Here is a 19,060-nt window from a genome sequence, read left to right as displayed (position 1 = left end):
TGACCTAAGACCAAAACTGCTGATTATGAACAAGCCACAATGGCCCAAGGACCCAATGACCTGTTTGAATCCAACCACCGAACAACCCCTTTAACCAGCCAGGTTTTCTTATTATGAGCAGGCGGATGGTCTTTCAGACATTACTCTGCCACCTTCCTCATTTGCTGGAAAATTAATAAATCTCTCTTTCCTTATCTTCAACTTCTTGTCTGTGTTCCTGCTGATGTGGCCCCAAGAACAAGAACTGAGCTTTCGGTAACACCTCCCTTTCAGTACAGGGAGGCTGGGAATTCTTCAAAGGTTTACGTTCTGATTCGCCTTTAAAAACTTTCAACTTTAGATCATTTTTCTCTTCTTCCATTTTACTCTCAGCTGTTAAATAATAAGTGACAGAAAATGAGAGTCACACTCAACTGAGGTTGATTAAGCCACAATTTTGAGGTCTCACCCAGGAAAGGCACAACTCACAAGGCACCTGTGTGGACTGGGCTCTGCAGAGAAGGTCTGAGAACGTCCGAGACATTGCATTGAATGGGGAAAGCTGCACAGGGAAAAGGGCGGGGTGAAGGCAGTGAGCAGTGGGGCCATCGATGGTGTCCTTGCAAAGTTCTATTTGGTGTCAGTGGATCTCCAGAAGAGGCGGTGAGCTGCTTTTTCCTTTAGAAAAAATATTCAAGGGCACTAAGCAGCAACTTCAAGACTTTGCTTAGAAATTTCTTTAGCAAAAGGCTGGTGTGGTGGCTCATACCTGTGATCCCAGCACTCTAGGAGGCCAAGGCAGGTGGATTGCTTGAGCGTGGGAGTTTGAGACCAGCCTAAGCAAGAGTAAGACTCTTGTCTCTACTAAATAAATAAATAAATAAAAAAATAAATAAATAAAGAATAGCTGGGTGTCATGGTGGGCACCTGTAGTTCCAGCTACTCAGGAGACTGAGGCAGAATGATCACGTGAGCCCAGGAGTTGGAGGCTGCAGAGAGCTATGACACCACAGCACTCCATCCAGGATGAGACTTTTTTTGCAAAAAAAAAAAAAAAAAAAGAATAAATAAATTTCTTCGGTCAGATATCCTATTTCTTCACTTGCAAGTTCTGCCCTCTGCCAGCACTGGGATGGGAGCATGGCTCAGTCAAGTTCTTTGCCACTTGATATCAAAGACCACCTTTCCTCCAGGTCCTCAAACATGGTGCTCACTGCCCTCTGAGACCTCATTGGAATGGCCTTTACTGTCCATAATCCTACCGAATTCTGTTCTTGACCATGAAGAAAATAGAGATTTTCTCTACGCCTCTCCCCTTTTCTTTCTGGGCCCTCACCAGGATTGCTCTTTAAGGTGACAAAGATTCTTTACTTGAGCAAACTTTAGTCAGAGTCCTGAGCCTTCTCCCTGGCCCATCTGTTCACTTCCTTGTAAAATCCAGTTTCAGCAAGAGCCCAGTCACCTCTGTTTAGCAGGAGACACTTGTCCTCAGTATCTGTCCCCTGACATCTGATCAGGTTCTTTGTCCCCTCCATGGCCTGTCCACACCAGGAATCCTGTGAGGTCAATTTAGCCAGAACCCCCTTGGCCCAAGGTCTCCACCTGTGGACACCACTCACCCCTGTCCACCCTGCCCCTTGGCTGCCACTTTCCATCCACTCGGCTGCCTCTGGAGTTGGGCCTGGTCTCCCTGACTGCAGGAGCCTGCCTTACCATGCTTTGACAATGACCACTGAATACTTTTTCCTTTTACAAACTGTAGTTGTCAGGTTCAAGTTTGTGTTCCCTCGTCCTTGGTTCCCAGAGCTGAGGAATGGGCTCTGGAACCAAGGTGATGACGGATCAGACATAGTTGTTTGCAGGCAAGTCACATGGGCAGTGTTTGTTGAAGGGTGAAAGGATGTCTCACAAGGCCAAGGCACGGCCCAGAGAGTGACGAGCTTGCCCCACAGGTGGAGGAGAGCCCGTGTTTAACAGGGATTTTATGTTTTTAATGTTGGTTTCTTAATTCAATGTCAAGTGAGGACAAAATGTTCATTATTTTCCTTGGAAAGGGGTGGAGAATTTTTGAGAATTGATACCTACCTACTTTTTTCCCTTCTATGTCAGGGCTGGGATCTGGGGGTGTGGTTCATCACACTAATGGATGCTAATGGGAAAAGGATAATTTTGGTCAGGAATTCTTACTTTCTGTGCATGCTCCCAGGCTGGAAAAGCCCCTAACCTCAAGTTCTTACTTTTGGGGTTTCTTTTCTCTCTTTTTATTAGTCCCAATTCTCAGCCCCTGACCACATCCTCTTACCTCCTGTCCTGCCATCTACGCCTTCCCTAGCAGCAGTGCAGGCCTTTCTAGCAGGCACCGCAAACCCTTCCAGCCTCGACTCACCCCCAGTTACACAGCTGCGCCCATACTTTAGGTGTGTGTGCAGTAGCACTGTTTTTGGAACCAGCTTCCTGTCTTAGTCCACTCAGGCCACCAAACAGCAGAGATCTATTTCTCACAGTTCTGAAGGCTGACAAGTCCAAGATTAAGGTGCCAACAGACCTGGTGTTGGGAGGAATGCCTTCTGACTGTGGCTTCACATGCTGGAGGGGCAGGAGGGATGTCTGAGGCCTCCTGCATGAGGTCATGTGCTTACATGGCCCAGTCCCTTCCCAGGGCCCCGGCTGAAATGTTCTGTGTATGTCTGTTAAGCTTGTTTGTTTTAAAGTCATGTTTAGTTTCTCTATTTAGTTCTTTTGGAGAATCTATCCAGTTTTGCCAGTGGAGTGTTGAAGTCCTCAGCTACTATGATGTTCTTATCAGCCCATGTATCATTCTCCAGGATTGACCCTATCCTAAGACCCGGCCCCCCCTCATAGTAGGGGTTAGGATCTAAGCATGTGAATTGGAGTCAGGGGCCACAGACGTGCTGACCACAGCAGAAGGGAAAAAGAGGGAAGGGAAGGAGTGTCTGGGCAGGAGACCCCACAGGAGAATTAGCGGTGCAAGTGTCTCATTAGTGGGAGTGCCCGGCAGGGGAAGGGGCTCACTGGTGGGAGTGCCCGGCAGGATAAAGGGAGAAGGTCACAGTTGACTGTGTCCTTGTGAAAGGAAGGAGGAAGGAGGGGTGAGTGGGAGAAACCTGGACTGGAAATTAGGGGAGAAAGCCTCTGCCAGGCTGGTGTCTGTGCTGAGTCTGGCGTCGCCCGCCATTCTCTGGCCCAGTCAGTGGTCCAGGCTGTAGCAGCTGGGACCCTCCTCTGTGAAAGCTCCTCATCTCTCCTGACTCACGGCCTGGGCTGCATACACTGCTGGATGCCATGTAAGGGAAGGGAAGATGGGAAGTTTGTGAGAGGAGACACTTCATCTCATGGCTGTCTTGTGGATCTTTCAAGCTTTTGCTCATTCAGTGACTTAGGAGAGGGATTTTCCCCCGATTCTTGGCAGAGACCCCTCCACCTCAGAGCCGAGAAGCAGTCTGAGATCCCTGCTCTTCATCAGTGACCCCATGGCCACGGGCAAGCACAAGTCTCCTGCCCAGCACACCTGGCCCCACATTCTTGGGGGGCCACATCCTCACCATCTTTAGTGGGCTAACCCCCAGCAAGTGTATTTTGAACATTTGACTAAAACCTACTCTAAGAAATATATTTTACAATATGGATAGTGTATATAAATCTCTGGGTTTTCTGTTCTACTCAGTTTTGCCTTATTTCATTCCATTTTTCATTTAAAAAAAATAACCAAAAGTTAAAAGCTACTATTATTTCCAAACCTACAATTGGGAAAGCACAACAAAAGCCCCTGGTGACTGACATTTTGTCATTAGATGATGGATTAAGACTTTCTACAGGGATACTCATGTTAAAAAAAAAAAAAGCTTGGGAATAGAATATTAAGTGGAAATGAATCTGATTTGAGCTAAGAAAGCTGACCCCTGGCTACCATCTGTACCCCTGTGCCCTGCTTACAGAGTGGAGCATGGTCTCACTGACTTCTGCAGCCCTGGAGACTCTGCCTTGTTCTCTATTGTGTAGTGAGGCTGTGTGTGCATGTGTTTGTGAGTTTGTGAACATGCATGTGTGCACACACATCTGTGCATGTGTGCATGCATGTGAGAGGAGTGGTAAGGAGCCAGGCTGCCTCTGCGGCATCCCTCTTGGTCTCCTGTGCTTGGAGGAGCTCTCAGACCCCCCATGGAGTGGGGCCCAGTGCTCAATCTGAGACCCTGAGACAGGCAGGTGGAGGTTGACACAAGCCTTCCCATGGGCAGCTCAGGGCAGGGAGCTCTGGGCGAGGGTTCTCAAGTGGGGGAGGGCGAACAGCCTATTAGGCAGCACCAAGGCAGCAGGGAGGGACAGACATAGAGACCAAGGGAAAGGAGGAATTGCAGTCTGTGCTCCATGTTCTGATGAGGGGCCTGGGACAAGTGGGCAGGCGGCATTGGTGAGCAAGAGCGTGAGTGACTGGTACTCAACAAGCAGCAACACCAGTGCAGATACACGCGTGCAGATGCAGCACAGCTGCCGGACGGCTCATAGATAAGATACACGTGTGCAGATGGAGCATAGCTGCCGGGCGGCTCATCGATAAGATACATGCGTGCAGACGGAGCACAGCTGCCGGGCGGCTCATAGATAAGATACACGCGTGCAGATGGAGCACAGCTGCCAGACGGCTCATAGATATATCATTCACCTGACATTTTCAATTCATCCTAAATCATTATCTGTCATTCATTCATACATCCCTAATGTTCATATTCCAGACATTCACTGAGTACCAGGGAGAAATCAGAACAGTTACAATGCAGCCTGGGCCTAGGGGGAGAGGTCGGGTCTGGCCACCTCTGCTCACCCTACCCACTCCTGCCTCCCACCCTATGGCTGACCAGAGGAGTGGTGTCCCTGCCCGTCTGACCCTGGGGTTCTCCTGGTGTCTTAGTCTGTTTTGTGCTTCTGTAACAGAACCCACAAACTGAGTAATTTATAACAAACAGAAATTTCTTCTCTCACAGTTCTGGAGGATGGGAAGTTCAAGATCGTGGTGCTGGTGGGTTCTGTCTCTAGTTGTAACAGGGTGCCTCATTGCTGCGTCCTCTGGGAGGAAGAAACTGTGTGCTCCTGTGGCAGAGGAGGGAGAGGGCTCACCCCCACAGGCCCCCTTTGGGGCAGCACTAGAATATTTATAAGGTCAGCGACCTCATCACCTAATACTTCCCAAAAGGCCACACCTCCAGCACTGTTGCATTAGAGATTAGGTTTTAGAGGGGACACATTCACTTCATGGCACCTGGCCTTTTCTCCGCTCAGCCAAGCACACACTGAGCAGTCTCCTGTGAGACTATGTCTCATCTCTGGGACCAGCAGACACCCTACCAGGGAGGGGACTGACTGCAGAATTGACAGTTCTTGTCCAAGGTGTATATATCCTTTACTGGAGGAGACAGAGAGAAATCTGGGCTCAAATCCTGACTTTTTAGCTACCTACATGCTATGTAGTCTTAGGCTCAGGTAAGTTATTCATCTCTTAGGACCAGAGAAATGCTAATTTCTGTTTTGCAGGATTGTTCTTTATGTAACAGTGTAAGGGTAAATATAAATCAAAATTAAGAAAAAACAGTTATCCCTACTGCAAAGGTAAGAGACTCCCCTCTCCCTTTTGTGAATTATTTCTCTACCCCTGTGAGATGTACATAAATTTTCTAAAAACTCATGGCTTCTTCTGGATTACCACAGGCTGACTATGGCGGCCTTGGGTTTCAGATGAACTTGAGTCAGGTGGGTCTCAATGGCTGTGAGCTTCAGGTGTGCACAGAGCTGTACTAGTCTCCCCAGTCGTGGGCTTTGGGTGTGCTGCAGCACTGCACCAGCCCTGTCAGTCATGGGATTTTAGTCCACTGTTGTGCTGATCATGGTGGCCCTGGTTTCAGGGCATTTTTTAGCACTACGACATGTGCAGTGATCATCAGCTTAGGGACCACAGCAGATGATGTGTTCAGATTTCTGGTCAGACATACTATTGTAGAGCCCTGACCAAGCCACACTGCAAAGTACATTCTTATTCAATGCACAGTCATTAGCACATGATCACAAGGACCAGGAACAATCAGGGAAACATGATGTCACCAAAAGGACAAAATAAAGTACCTGTGACTGACACTAAAGAGATGAAGCTATATGAACTGCCTGACAAATAATTCAAAATAATTATTTGGAGTGGCGCCTGTGGCTCAAAGGAGTAGGGCACTGGCCTCATATACTGGAGGTGGCTGGTTCAAACCTGGCCCTGGCCAAAAATGGAAAAAAAAAAATTATTTGAAGGAAGCTCAGCAAACTTAAAAAAAAAATGCAAGGAAATAATTCAATAAACTAAGGAAAACATGGAATGAGAAATGAGACATTTAATGGATAAAAAAATAATAAAAATTCTCAGAAATCCTGGAGCTATAAGAAACAAAGATAAAATAAAAAATGCAATAGAAATCATCAATAACAGAATTGATTAAGCAGGAGAAAGTATCTGTGAAACTCAAAGACAGGTTATTTATAATATACAGTCAGAGAAAAAAAATGAAGGCTGGAAGAGAATGAGGAATGCTTACATGATTTATGGGACATCATAAAAGAACAAATATTTAGTCATTGAAGTTCAAGAGGGAATAGAGAAAAACAAATGGGTAGAAAGCTCATTTATTTATTTATTTGTTATTATTATTATTTTTGAGACAGAGTCTCAAGCTGTCACCCTGGGTGGAGTGCTGTTGTGTCACAGCTCACGGCAACCTCAAATTCTTGGGCTTAAGTGATTCTTTTGCCTCAGCCTCCCAAGTAGCTGGGACTACAGGTGTCCGCCACAATGCCCGGCTGTTTTTCTTTGTTGTTGTTGTTGCAGGTCCAGGTTTGAACCTGCCAGCCTCAGTGTATGTGGCCGGCGCCCTCCCCACTGAGCTACAGGTGCCACTCTAGAAAAGCTTAGTTAAACAAATAATAGCAGAAAACTTTACAAACCTGGAGAAAGCTACAAACATCCAGGTACAGAAAGGTCAAAGGTCACCAATCAGATTCAGTTTAAATAAGACTATCCCAAGACATACATGTATTATCATCAAACTGTCAAAAAATCAAAGATAGAATCCTGAAAGCAGTAAGAGCAAACAAACGAGTCATATATAAGATAATTTGAACATGCCCAGCAGCAGAAGTTTCAGTAGAAACTTTACAGAAACCTTACAGGCAAAAGGGAAAGGGTACTGAAGGAAAAAAACAAAACAAAACAATTGTCAACCAAGAATACTATACCCAACAAAATTCTCCTTAAGAAACGAAGGATACATAAAGACTTTCCCAGATGAACAAAAGCCGAGGGAGTTTGTTGCCAACTGAGAAACTAACTGCAAGGCGGCCGACTGAGGGTCCCCTGCACGGGCACCTTGCCTGAACGCCCAGGGTCTGGCAGACAAAGGGAGAGAAAGCACTATGAAATTCACACACACACACACACACACACACACACACACACACACACACACACACACACACACACTGTGTTCTGACCTGTGAGAGATGACACCCTATCAGCACCTCATGAGGCTAACAGGCAGCGTCTTGAGCCCAGTATCCATGGGTATTTATTAGAAAATTAGGGGTATGTATTCACAAAGCAAAAAGAGAAAAGGTAACAGTTTCATGTTCTAATTAAACAGGCAGTTCTTTGTTCAAGGAAGAAAGTTATCAAGCTGAAGGACAGGAGTATTAAGCTACAGATCAAAGAATATTTTGGGGAGAATTTTTTTTCTTTTTAGACAGAGTATCACTATGTTGCCCTAGGTAGAGTGCTGTAGTGTCACAGCTCACAGCAACTTCCAACTCTTGGGCTTAAGTGATTCTCTTGCCTCAGTCTCCCAAGCCACAACACCCGGCTATTTTTTGGCTGTAGTTGTCATTGTTGTTTGGCAGGCCCAGGCTGACCAAACCCGCCAGCTCTGGTGTATGTGGCTGGTGCCCTAGACACTGAGCTACAGGTGCTGAGCCCTTTGGGGAGAATTTAATGAGGGAAAGTTACAGTCGTTAGGTCAAAGTGCCTGCAGCTGCAGGGTATCTGGGGGGGCCAATTATCAATCACTTTCTAGTTTTATTTATATTCTTGTCTCTAAGCTGCTGATCTCTAACTAGACATTTCCTAGACTATTTTCTTACTTACTCTGCTGGACATTAAGACCCCCCTTCACTATACCATAGGCGTGCTTCGCAGTGAAGGGGCTGAAACTCAGGACCATAACCCGCTTGAGTTTTCAGGGGGAATGCCAGCCTTCTCCGGCTTTCACCCACAGGAGTTCATCACCATCAGGCCTGTCTTAAAAGAAATGCTAAAGGGAGTTCTTCAAGTTTCATAAAAGGATTACTAATGAGTAACACAAAAACATTGGAAAGTAAAACACTCCCTGGTAAAAGTAAGTACACATCCAAATTTGAAATGCTGTAATTTTGTAATGGTGATGTGAATCACTTATATCTTTAAAGTGAAGGTTAAAATATAAAACTATTAAAACAATAACTACAATAATTTGTTAAAGAATGTGGAATATAAAAAGATGTAAGTTATGATATTACTTTTTTCACTCAACTAATGTTTCATTGTGGAATATTTTAATCATCTTTTATTACCATAATTATTATTAAATTTCAGATTAATATAAGGGTACATACAATTAAGATTACGCTGCTTGCATTTGTAAGGTGAAGTCCAAGTTGCAGTTGTGTTCTTCATTCAATAAGTATACTATATACCCATACATTGTTCCCGCTGGGTAGGAGCACACGGAACTCCCCACTTTTTAAATTTAATTGAGTTTTTCTCTCATGTGAATGTGTAGTTGTTAATCTACAAGTTTCAAATTGGTATTGAGTAAGTATGATGCTTAGTGTTATTCAAATCTATCCAAGTTATTACAAAAGATACAAAATCTCCATCATTTATTATGGCTGAGCAGCATTCTGTGGTGCACATATACCATGGTTTATTAATCCGTTCATGTGTTGAAGGCACTCGAGTTGTTTCCACATCTTTATGATTGTAAATGGGGCTGCTATATACATATAGCATATGTAATGGGACATTTGGGTGCAAATGTCCTTATGGTAAAATGTGTTTTTTTTCTTTTGGATAGATACCTACTCTGTTTCCCCGAAAATAAGACAGTGTCTTATTTTAAGGTGTGCTCCCAAAGATGCTCTAGGTCTTATTTTCAGGGGATGTCTTATCTTTCCTGTAAGTAGGTCTTATTTTCGGAGGATGTCTTATTTTCGGGGAAACAGGCTGGTAATGAGATCGCAGGATGAAACGGAAGGTCTACTTTTCGTTCTCTGAAGGCTCTCCCTACTTCTTTCCATAAAGGCTGTACTAGTTTTCAGCCCCACCAATGATGCACCAGTGTTCCCTTCTCTCCACACCCATGCCAACGTCCGTTGCTTTGGGACCTTGTGATGTGGGCCATTCTCACTGGGGTTAGGTGATGTCTTAAAGTGGTCTTGGTCTGCATTTCTCTAATAATTAGAGACAATGAGCATTTTTCAAATGAGTTTGTTGGCCATTTGTCTGTCCTGATGAGAAAAGATTCTGTTCATGTCTCCTGCCCAGTTCTTAATGGGTTTGTTTGCTCTTTTCTTGTTGATTTGTTTGAGTTCTTTGTAGATTCTGATTATTAGTCCTTTGTTGGATTTGTAGCATGCAAATAACTTCTCCCACTCTGAAAGTTGTCTCTTCGCTTTGTTGTGTCCTTGGCTGAGCAGCAAATTTTTAACTTGATCAGGTCCTATTTATTTATTTTTGTTGTTACTGCAATTGCCTTTGGGATTTCTTCATAAATTCTTTCCCAAGGCCAATATTCTTAGGAGTTTTCCACACACTTTCTTCTAGAGTTTTATAGTTACATGTCTTGTATTTAAATATTTTATCCATCATGGAGAGGTACAGGTCCAGTTTCAGCCTTTTCCATGTGGCTCACCAGTTCTCCCACTGTAATTTATTAAACAGGGGTTCTCTTTCCCACTGTATGGTTTTATTTGCTTTATCAAAGATCAGATGGTGATATGAGGCTGGTTTCACCTCTAGATTCTGTTCCATGGATCTATGTCTCTATTTTTATGCCAATACTATGCTGTTTTGATCACTATTGGCTTGTAATAAAACCTGAAGTCTGGCAATCTGATGCTTCCAGATTTGTTTTTATTTAATAGAATTGTACTGGCTATTTAGGGGTTTTCCCAGTTCTGTACAAAACCTAGAACTATTTTTTTTCTAGATCTTCAAGGTATGATGTTGATATTTTAATGAGGATTGCATTAAATCTGTAGATTGCTTTGGGCAGTATAGACATTTTAAGAATGTTGATTCTTCCCAGCCATGAGTGTGGTATGTTCTTCCATCTGTAATCATCTTCTGCTGTTTGTTTTCTTAGTGTTTTATAGTTTTCACTGTAGAAATCCTTCATATCCTTTGCTAAGTATATTCCAAGGTTTTAAAATTTCTTTGATGCTACTGTGAAGGGTATTGGATTTTTGATTTAATTCTCAGCTTGACTATTGTTGGCATACATGAAGGCTACTAATTTGTGAATGTTAATTTTATATACATTGCTGTATTTTTTATTCACTTCCAGGAGTCTCATGGTTGAGTCCTTGGGGTTTTCTAAGCATATGATCATATCATCAGCAAAAAGCAAAAGTTTGACCTCCTCTGTACTCACTTGAATACACTTCTCTTCCCTAATTGCATTTGCTAGGACTTCCAGCACTATCTTGAATAGTATTAGAGACAGTGGACATCCTCGTCCAGTTCCAGCTCTAACGAGAAATGTTTCCAGGGTTTCTCCATTCAGTATAGTGCTGCCGTGTGTTTGGATGGCGTCTATCAGTTTAAGAAATGCCCCATCCTTGCCTATTTTCTTAAGTATTTTTTATTAAAAAATGGTGCTGAATTTTGTCAAATGCTTTTTCCGCATCCATTGAAGGAATCATACTGTCCTTGTTTTTACTTCTGTTTATGTGGCAAGTTACATTTATGGATTTATGTATGTTGAACGCCTTGCATCCCTGGATGAAACCCACCTGGTCGGGATGTATTATTGTCTTTTAAGTACACCTAATTCTGTTTGCTAAAATTTTATTGAGTATTTTCATGTTAATACTCATTAATAATATTGGTCTGAAGTTTCCTTTTCTTGTTGTTTCCTTTCTTGGTTTTGGCATCAGGGTGTTATTTGCTTCATACAAGGAGTTGGAGAGAATTCCTTCCTTTTCAATGTTTGGAATAGATGCTGCAATTAAGAACAAGCTCTTCTTTGATTTTTTTTTTCTTTTTTTTGAGACCGAGTCTCACTGTGTCACTCTGGTAGAGTGCCATGGCATCACAGCTCACAGCAACCTCAAACTTTTGGGCTTAAGTGATTGTCTTTTTTTTTTTTTTTTTACAAAAAGACACAACAATTTTATTTTTATTGTAAACCAACAATTCATAATTGTATAAACTTATGGAGTACACAGTGATGTTATAATCTATGAATACAATGGGGAATAAATAAATCAAAGTAGTCACTATATCCACCACCTCAAATACTTAACATTTTTGTGGTAAGAACATTTCAAATTTACTCTCTTAGCAATTTTGAAATGTATATTACTCTAATATTAACTATAATTACCACATTCTGCAACAGGACTCAAAAAAGAATAAAGCATTCTTCATAAGATTTTGCATCTTTGACCATCAATGAGATAAAATATCATTTTCAAAATAGCATCCAAACGTGAGTGTATTTACCCATATCATCCAGGTCATAATAAAGCAAGCAGGTGAACAGAGTAATAATTCATGGTATTTCACGTTTAACAAATTGTTAACAGATAAAGTTGGTTGAAGAAAGGCATAGGAACGTTGTCTTAGAATTAGAACCGAGGGGCTCCATAATCATCTGGCATCCGTTCAATATTGTATCTGTGGTTAGAAATATACATGATGGGAACTCCAGGGATTTTTCGGATTCTTCGTTTAAGGTCTCAGTCAACTGTGGCCACGATGTAACACTTGTGCTGAGTTACTCTCTGTACTAAGCAGTCATCTGCATAGGTTCCTTTGTGTGTGCATGGTAATCGTTCAAATCTTGGATCCTTGGCAATCCTGAGGGCCACTCGATACTTCTGCCTCAATTTCTCAGTTTCAGCCATTACACAGTCAGCTATATAAGGAATGCACTTGGCATACAGACAGTCCATCATTGACTGCACTAAGTCCAGTTTGGCTTTAATGGAAAAGTTGATAAAGTTGGTATCAGCCAAGATGTGGTAAGGTGGGCCCAGCTGTGTATTGTATTGGAAGAATAAGCAGGAAGGGTGCTGGGGGACTTCTCTTTCCTTTAATGTGCTGGGATCTTTCTTTTCTTTCTTTTTAGGTTTCAATCTGTCCTTTTCTTTACGCCTCTGATCCCTGAGACTAAGCATTTGCTTCATGATCGCATACTTTCTTGTTTTCTTTTGCTTCCCCATGCTCACGCCACGCTCTTGTTTCTTCTAAGTGATTGTCTTGCCTCAGCCTACCAGTAGCTGGGACTGCAGGAGCCCACCACAATGCCCAGCTATTTTTTTGTTATTGTTGTCATTGCTGTTTAGCAGGCCCTGACCGTGTTCGAACCCACCAGCCAAAGTGCACGTGGCCAGCACCTTAACCACTGAGCTACCAGTGCTGAGTCTCTTTGATGGTTTGGTAGAGTTGCAGTGTGAAACCTTCTGGTGTGGGACTTCTACTTTAAAAGCTTTTTTATTGTTTCAATTTCAGCGATTGAAATTGGTTGTTCAAGAGTTCTATTTCTTCATTGAGTTTAGGGAGATAATGTGATTCCAGGAACTTTTCCATTTCCTTCACATTTACAAATTCATGGGCATAGAGATTTTTGTAATATTCTGTGATGACCTGTCATGTCTCTGTGGCATCTGTTATTATTTCTCCCTTGTGTTTCAGATTGAGCTTATTAGAGATCTTACTTTTCTGTTTCTGGTTAATCGAGCCAAGGGTTTATTAATTTTATTTAACTTTTCAAAGAAATCACTTTTTGTTTTGTTAATCTGCTGAATGGTTCTTTAGTTCTCAATTTCATTTAGTTCTGATCTGATTTTGGTTATTTCTTTTCTTCTGCTGGAATCGGGATCAGATTGGATTGCTCTTCCTTTTCCAGATTCTTAAGATCAATCATTAGATCATTGACATAGGCTCTTTGTGTTTTGTGGATGTGGGCATTTAATGTGATAAATTTCCCTCTTGTGATGGCCTTTGCAGTATCTTACAGGTTTTGAAAACTTGTGGCTTCATTGTCTTTTTTTTCAAAGAATCTAATAATTTCCTTCTTTATCTCTTCTTTGACCCAGCTATCTTTCAGCGATTGGTTGTTGAGTTTCCATGACTTTGTGGAAGGATGAGTGTTTCTGTTGGTATTGAATTCTCGTTTTATTCCATTGTGGTCTGTAAAGATACAAGGTATAATTTCTATTTTTCAAATTTTGCTGAGGCTTGATTTGTGTCTGAGGATATAGTCAATCTTAGAGAATGATCTATTAGCTGATGGGAATGTATATTCAGTAGTATTGGGCTGAAACATTCTGTATATGTCTGGTAAGCCCATTTGTTCTTTTTTATATTTTTATTAAATCGTAACTGCGTACATTAATACATTTATGGGGTACAATGTGATAATTTGATATACACTGTGGAAAGCTTACATCAAACTTGTTAACATTTGTTCTAAAGTCATGTTTCATTTCTCGATTTAGTTTCTTTTGGAGAGTCTGTCCAGTTTTTTCAGTGGAGTGTTGAAGTCCTCAGCTATTACAATGTTCTTGGTTATCATATTGTTCAGACCAGCTAGGGTTCATTTTATAAATCTAGAAGTGTTTATGTTGAGTGCATAAATACTTAGAATTGAAATGTCTACTCGTTGTATTGTTCCTTTGACCAGTATATGGTGCCTGTCTTTGTATTTCTTAACCTTTTTGGCTTTAAAGTCAATTATATGTGAAAAGGATTATGGCTCCTGATTTCTTTTGGTTTCCATTTGCCTAAAATGTTTCAACACTTCACCCTGAGTCTTGATATATCCTTGGGTGTTAGATATATTTATTAGAGATAGTAAATAATTGCCTTGTACTTTTTTGTTCAGTCAGTCAGCCTGTGCCTCTTCAGTTAGGGATTCAAAGCCTGTTCCTATTCATGTTTATCAAGAGAATTGATAAGTAGGGTGAAGTTCTGTTCATCTTGTTATGTGCAGGTCTGTTGCTTTGTTTTATCACTTGGGCCATTGTGGAAACTAGGCTTTGTCTTTTAGTTTCTAGGTGTCTTTAATTTGCTGGTGGTCCATGGTCTGTGTGTAGTATAGCTCTGGGTACTTCCTGCAGAACTGGTCTTATAGTGTCAAATTTCCTCAATGTTTGCTTGTCAGTAAAAGATTTACTTTCTTCTTTGAATATGAAACTTAGTTTTGCAAGGTACAGAATCCTAGGCTGGCAGTTGTTTTGCTTCAGAAGTTGAAGGTTGGAGCCTGCTCTTTTCTAGGTTGTAAAGTTTCAGCTGTCACCCTGATGGATTTGCCCTGCTAGCTTACACCTGGCTGCTTTCAGAATTTTCTCATTCATTTTGACTTTGGTCAGGGAAATTACAATGTGCCTATTAGATGCTCTCTCTGGACTGAGTTGACCCAGTGTTCGATATCTATCTAGTACATGTATGTCTGAGTCTTCAGTAATGTTTGGAAAATTTTCAGCTATGTATCCTCAATTAGGGCTTTCACGCTTTTGAGATTATCTTTTTCTCCATCATGGATACCTATAATTTGTATGTTTGTAAGCTTCATGTAGTCCCATAGCTGTCTTGGAGATTGCTATGTCTTTACTCTCTTCTGCCTCTTTAAATTACTAGGTAAGTTCTAGGGCCTTGTCTTTGAGCTATGAGATTCTTTCCTCTCCATGTTTTAATCTGTTGTTGAAGTTTTCTACTATGTTTTGAAATGTCCTGAATGACTCCTTCAATTCTTTGAGCTCCATTATATCTTTTCTAATTTTGTCTAGATCCTTGGAGACTTTGTCTTTTCATTAAATTCTTGAGTCAATTTTTGTATTTCCTTTTGTTGATTTTCCACGTTCCCTCTGATTCCCTTCATCATTTTTTGCCATGCATAATATGAATTCTGTTTTGGTCCTTTTCATAATTTATTTATAGTCAAGATAATCTACGGTAGTTACATTGTGATCCCTTGGGGAGAGGAACTGTTCAGATTCTTCATGTTGCCAGTTTTTTTTGTTGTTGTTGTTGTTAGTTCCCCTCACGTGTGGTTTCTACTTCTTTGACTCCAGGCTTTGAGGTAAAATGGTCCTTTGGTACAGGGAGAAAAGGGAGAGAAAAGAAAAAAGGAAGGAAAATAGTAATAATAACAAGATAAAGATCAAACAAAAATGAACAAAAGAAATAAAGGGGGGAAAGGAGAGAGAGAAAGAAAGAGAAAAAAATGAAAGTGTAAAGAATGAAGAGAAAAGGTACAAGGAAGAAAAAATATATATGCTACTATGGTTAATAGAATCTTCTTTGGTGCCCTGAAAGGGATAACAAGAGGAAAAAATAAAAAAATAAAAAATAAAATATTGTTAAAACTGTCTTATTATTCTAATGGAGAGTTTATAAAACTATGTATTTTCCAGTGGCACTATGTGTTGCTCCAGTATCAGTAAAAACAAACAAACAAACAAATAAACCCAGATGCTTTTGTTTGTGGGGATCCTAGCCTAGGTTTTGAACTGCTAGGAGAGGCTCAGGCCCAGGTCCATTGCACAGGAGACAGTGACAGGTGAGCAGTGATTTTTCCAGTGGCCCCAATCCCTCTGTAATTCTGTGTGCAGGCTCTGTTCCTGGGTCACCACAGTCCCCTGTACCTGGTTTCTGTTTAGGTACTCCTCCATTCTTATCTTTTCTGCTGGTGGTATGCCACACTGTCCCTCTATGCCTTCCCAATGCAGTCACTGAATGGGGTGATCCAGAAGGTGAAGGTTGTCCAAGACTCCTGGCCTCAAGTGAGCCTCCGATTTCAGCCTCCCAAAGTGCTGGGATTACACGTGTGAGCCAGCATGCCTGGACATGACATTTAAAATTTAAAATGAAAGAAGGAGCAAAATGATGGGCTAAAGACATCTCCTCACCAGTCACTCATGGTAACACAGGGGAGAGAGGACTCTGGCCACATTGGCTGGGGAATCCTGCCAAGAAACACCATTCTGGGGGCACAGCGAAGCAGTCGGGGGACTCTAGGAGACAATAAGGAGGTCAGGAGCTGAGGAAGACCAGCACAGAAGGTAAGTGCCTGGGTATGGCCAGAAGCTGGCTGGCCCTTCCAGCAGAGGACTAGATATAGGAAAGGACTGTAGTTTTTTTTTTTTTTTTTTTTCGTAGACTGGGCTGTTTGCTGGAGATTCCTTAGAAGGACTTAAATGAGCAAGTAAAATTGAACAGCAGCTGGTAGCTAGTATTGAATCACCAGGCAGCTTGGCAACTAACAGGGCACTGCCATTGTGGGAATGCTGCCCAGGAGGAACAGTCCACAGGGTTCTAGAGCACAGTTGGGTCTGGCATGTTTGCTGAACTCAGGCAGCCATCCTTGGGGCTCCTGCACCCCTAGGAAAGCCACATTGTGTCCAGAAGGCACTGTTTGGAAGATCAAGGGATGCCTCCTAAGAAATCTGTTGAGAGCTTCAGGATCCCCATCCCATGGGGACTGAATGCTGGTGAAGCAACCAGGCCCTGATTGAGGGCACATAAGTCAGGAAGACAGGACCAGTCCTCGGCAACTAGATAGTGACTTTTGACCCCCATCTTATACAGCAAAACCAGCACGTGTGTTCTCCTTCTCCTAACACCACAGCAACCACCTGGTGTCCAGGCTATCTATCTATCTATCTATTTATCTATACACACATACACATATGTATATTTTTTCTTTTTAAATCTTTTCCCAATTTTTTCTTAGGTTTGCTGCTGTTTATTTAGTTTAGTTTAGTTTGTTTGGATTTTTATTTTTTAATTTTTGCTTCAATAGCAAGGGCTCCTCCATTTCTGCTATGGATTTCCAGCCCCTTTTATTCTTTCTTGTTTATTTCTTTCCTTTTCTCTTTCTTTTGGTAGAGATTTTTCTACTTTTTGCATCTTTTTCATATAAAATAATAACTAAGATATCTTTTTTCATCTTATATAATTTTATTTTTAATTTTCTTTATTTTTATTATTTTTTATTTTCTCTGAACTACTTTGTTCTATTTCATTTTGTATTCTACATATGGGACAGAGTCTCACTCTGAATCCTGGGCTGGGGGTCATGATATTGTTTTGGCTCAAGGAGGCCTTGAGCCCATGGTCTAGGGTTTCCTTCTAGCTTTGGACTTTGGAGAGATGGTATTGGTAGGTCCACACTGTAACATACCACTTATTCTTTTTTCTATATTTGGAGGAGGTGGGGTTCTGCTTTTGCCTAGGATGGTAAGGAGATTCTGATCTTGAGGGATATACCCAGCCTGGCCCCCCAAAGTCCTGGAATTGTGGATGTGTGTCAAAGCACACTGCCAAACACCACCATTTCTTCTCTCTCTCTTTTTATCCTTCTCTCTTTTCCCCCTGATTTTTTCCTTTTACTCCCTCTTTTTAAAATCTTTTTCTTTCCTTTCTCCCTTCTTGTTCTTTACCTCTTTTCTTGGGACTTATACCAAAAGGACATTTCAACACCTAAGCACAGAGACAAGGTAATTTAAAAGTGAAGGAGATAGTGAGAGAAAAATGTAGGGGAAGGAAATGAATAAGAAAAAAAACATATGGCTTGGTGCCTGTGGCTCAAGTGGCTAAGGCGCCAGCCACATACACCTGAGGTGGCGGGTTTGAATCCAGCCCAGGCCCGCCAAACAACAATGATGGCTACAACCAAAAAAAAAAAAAAGAAAAAACATAGGCAGGCGTTGTGGTGGGTGCCTGTAGTCCCAGCTACTTGGGAGGCAGAGACAGGAGAGCTTGAGCCCAGGAGTTTGAGGTTGCTGTGAGCTATGATGCCACAGCACTCTACCCAGGGCAACAGCTTGAGGCTCTGTCTCAAAAAAAAAAAAGAAAAAAACCATACATGAGGAGGAACCAACAGAAAAATTCTGGCAACATGGAAAACCACAGCAACTCCACCCTGGGATCATGAAGTAGCTGCCTCATGATCCCAGGGTGGAGGGATTTCTCCACCTATAAAGAAACAATGGAAATGACAGAAAGAGAATTTAAAATATGGATGGTGAAAACAATGAAAGGGATTGATGAGAAAGTGGAAAATAATCAAAAGGAAATCCAAAAATAGAATCAAATAATGGATGAAAGATATGAAGAGCTTAAAGAATTGAAGGAGTGTATCATGGAACTTAAAGATGCAGTAGAAATGATCAATAACAGATTATACCATGGCAAAGAAAGAATCTCAGAGCTAGAGGATAAAGTTCGTGAGCTAACTCAGGCAGATAAAGAGGCAGAAAAGAAGAGAGAGAAAGCAGGGTACTCACTCAGAAAATCGTGGGACTTCATGAAGCATTCAAACATGAATTATAATTCTCCCTTAAGGGGGAGAAGAATGTCCCAAAGGAAAGGAAGCTCTACTGGAGGATATCATAAATGAAAATTTCCCAAGTATCACCAAAAATTAGACACACTTCTTTTAGATGGACATTAAATTGTAAGTTGTCTCAACCCAAACATAACATCTCCAAGACATACTGTACTGAAACTGTCCAAAGTTAAGATGAAAGAGAAAATTGCAAGCCACCAGGAGTAAGTGGCAATTGACCATCATGGTGACAGCAGACTTCTCAGCTGAAACTTTCCAAGCCAGAAGAGAATAATTATCTACCTTTAACCTTCTTAAACAAAAAATAATTTTCAGCCCAGAATTCTGTATCCTGCTAAACTAAGCTTCAAAATTGATGGAGAAATCAAATCTTTTACTGACAGGCAAACATTGGGGAAATTTGCCACAAGAAGACAAGCTCTACA

The 19,060-nt window shown here is 41.6% G+C and overlaps 1 protein-coding gene across 1 annotated transcript; it reads right to left on the bottom strand.

Moving 5' to 3' along the window:
• Positions 1–11,452: 11,452 nt before the first annotated feature.
• LOC128563934 (rRNA-processing protein FCF1 homolog) lies at positions 11,453–12,504 on the bottom strand. The gene has a single exon (XM_053559480.1). The coding sequence runs from the start codon at positions 12,502–12,504 to the stop codon at positions 12,019–12,021; it is 486 nt and encodes a 161-aa protein (XP_053415455.1). The 3' UTR covers positions 11,453–12,018.
• Positions 12,505–19,060: the final 6,556 nt, after the last annotated feature.

This window comes from Nycticebus coucang, chromosome 13 (genome assembly GCF_027406575.1).
Source record: "Nycticebus coucang isolate mNycCou1 chromosome 13, mNycCou1.pri, whole genome shotgun sequence".
In the NCBI taxonomy this organism is placed as follows: domain Eukaryota; kingdom Metazoa; phylum Chordata; class Mammalia; order Primates; family Lorisidae; genus Nycticebus; species Nycticebus coucang.
Note: the sequence above shows the minus strand (reverse complement) of the source record. Positions and strands in the feature narration are given on the sequence as shown.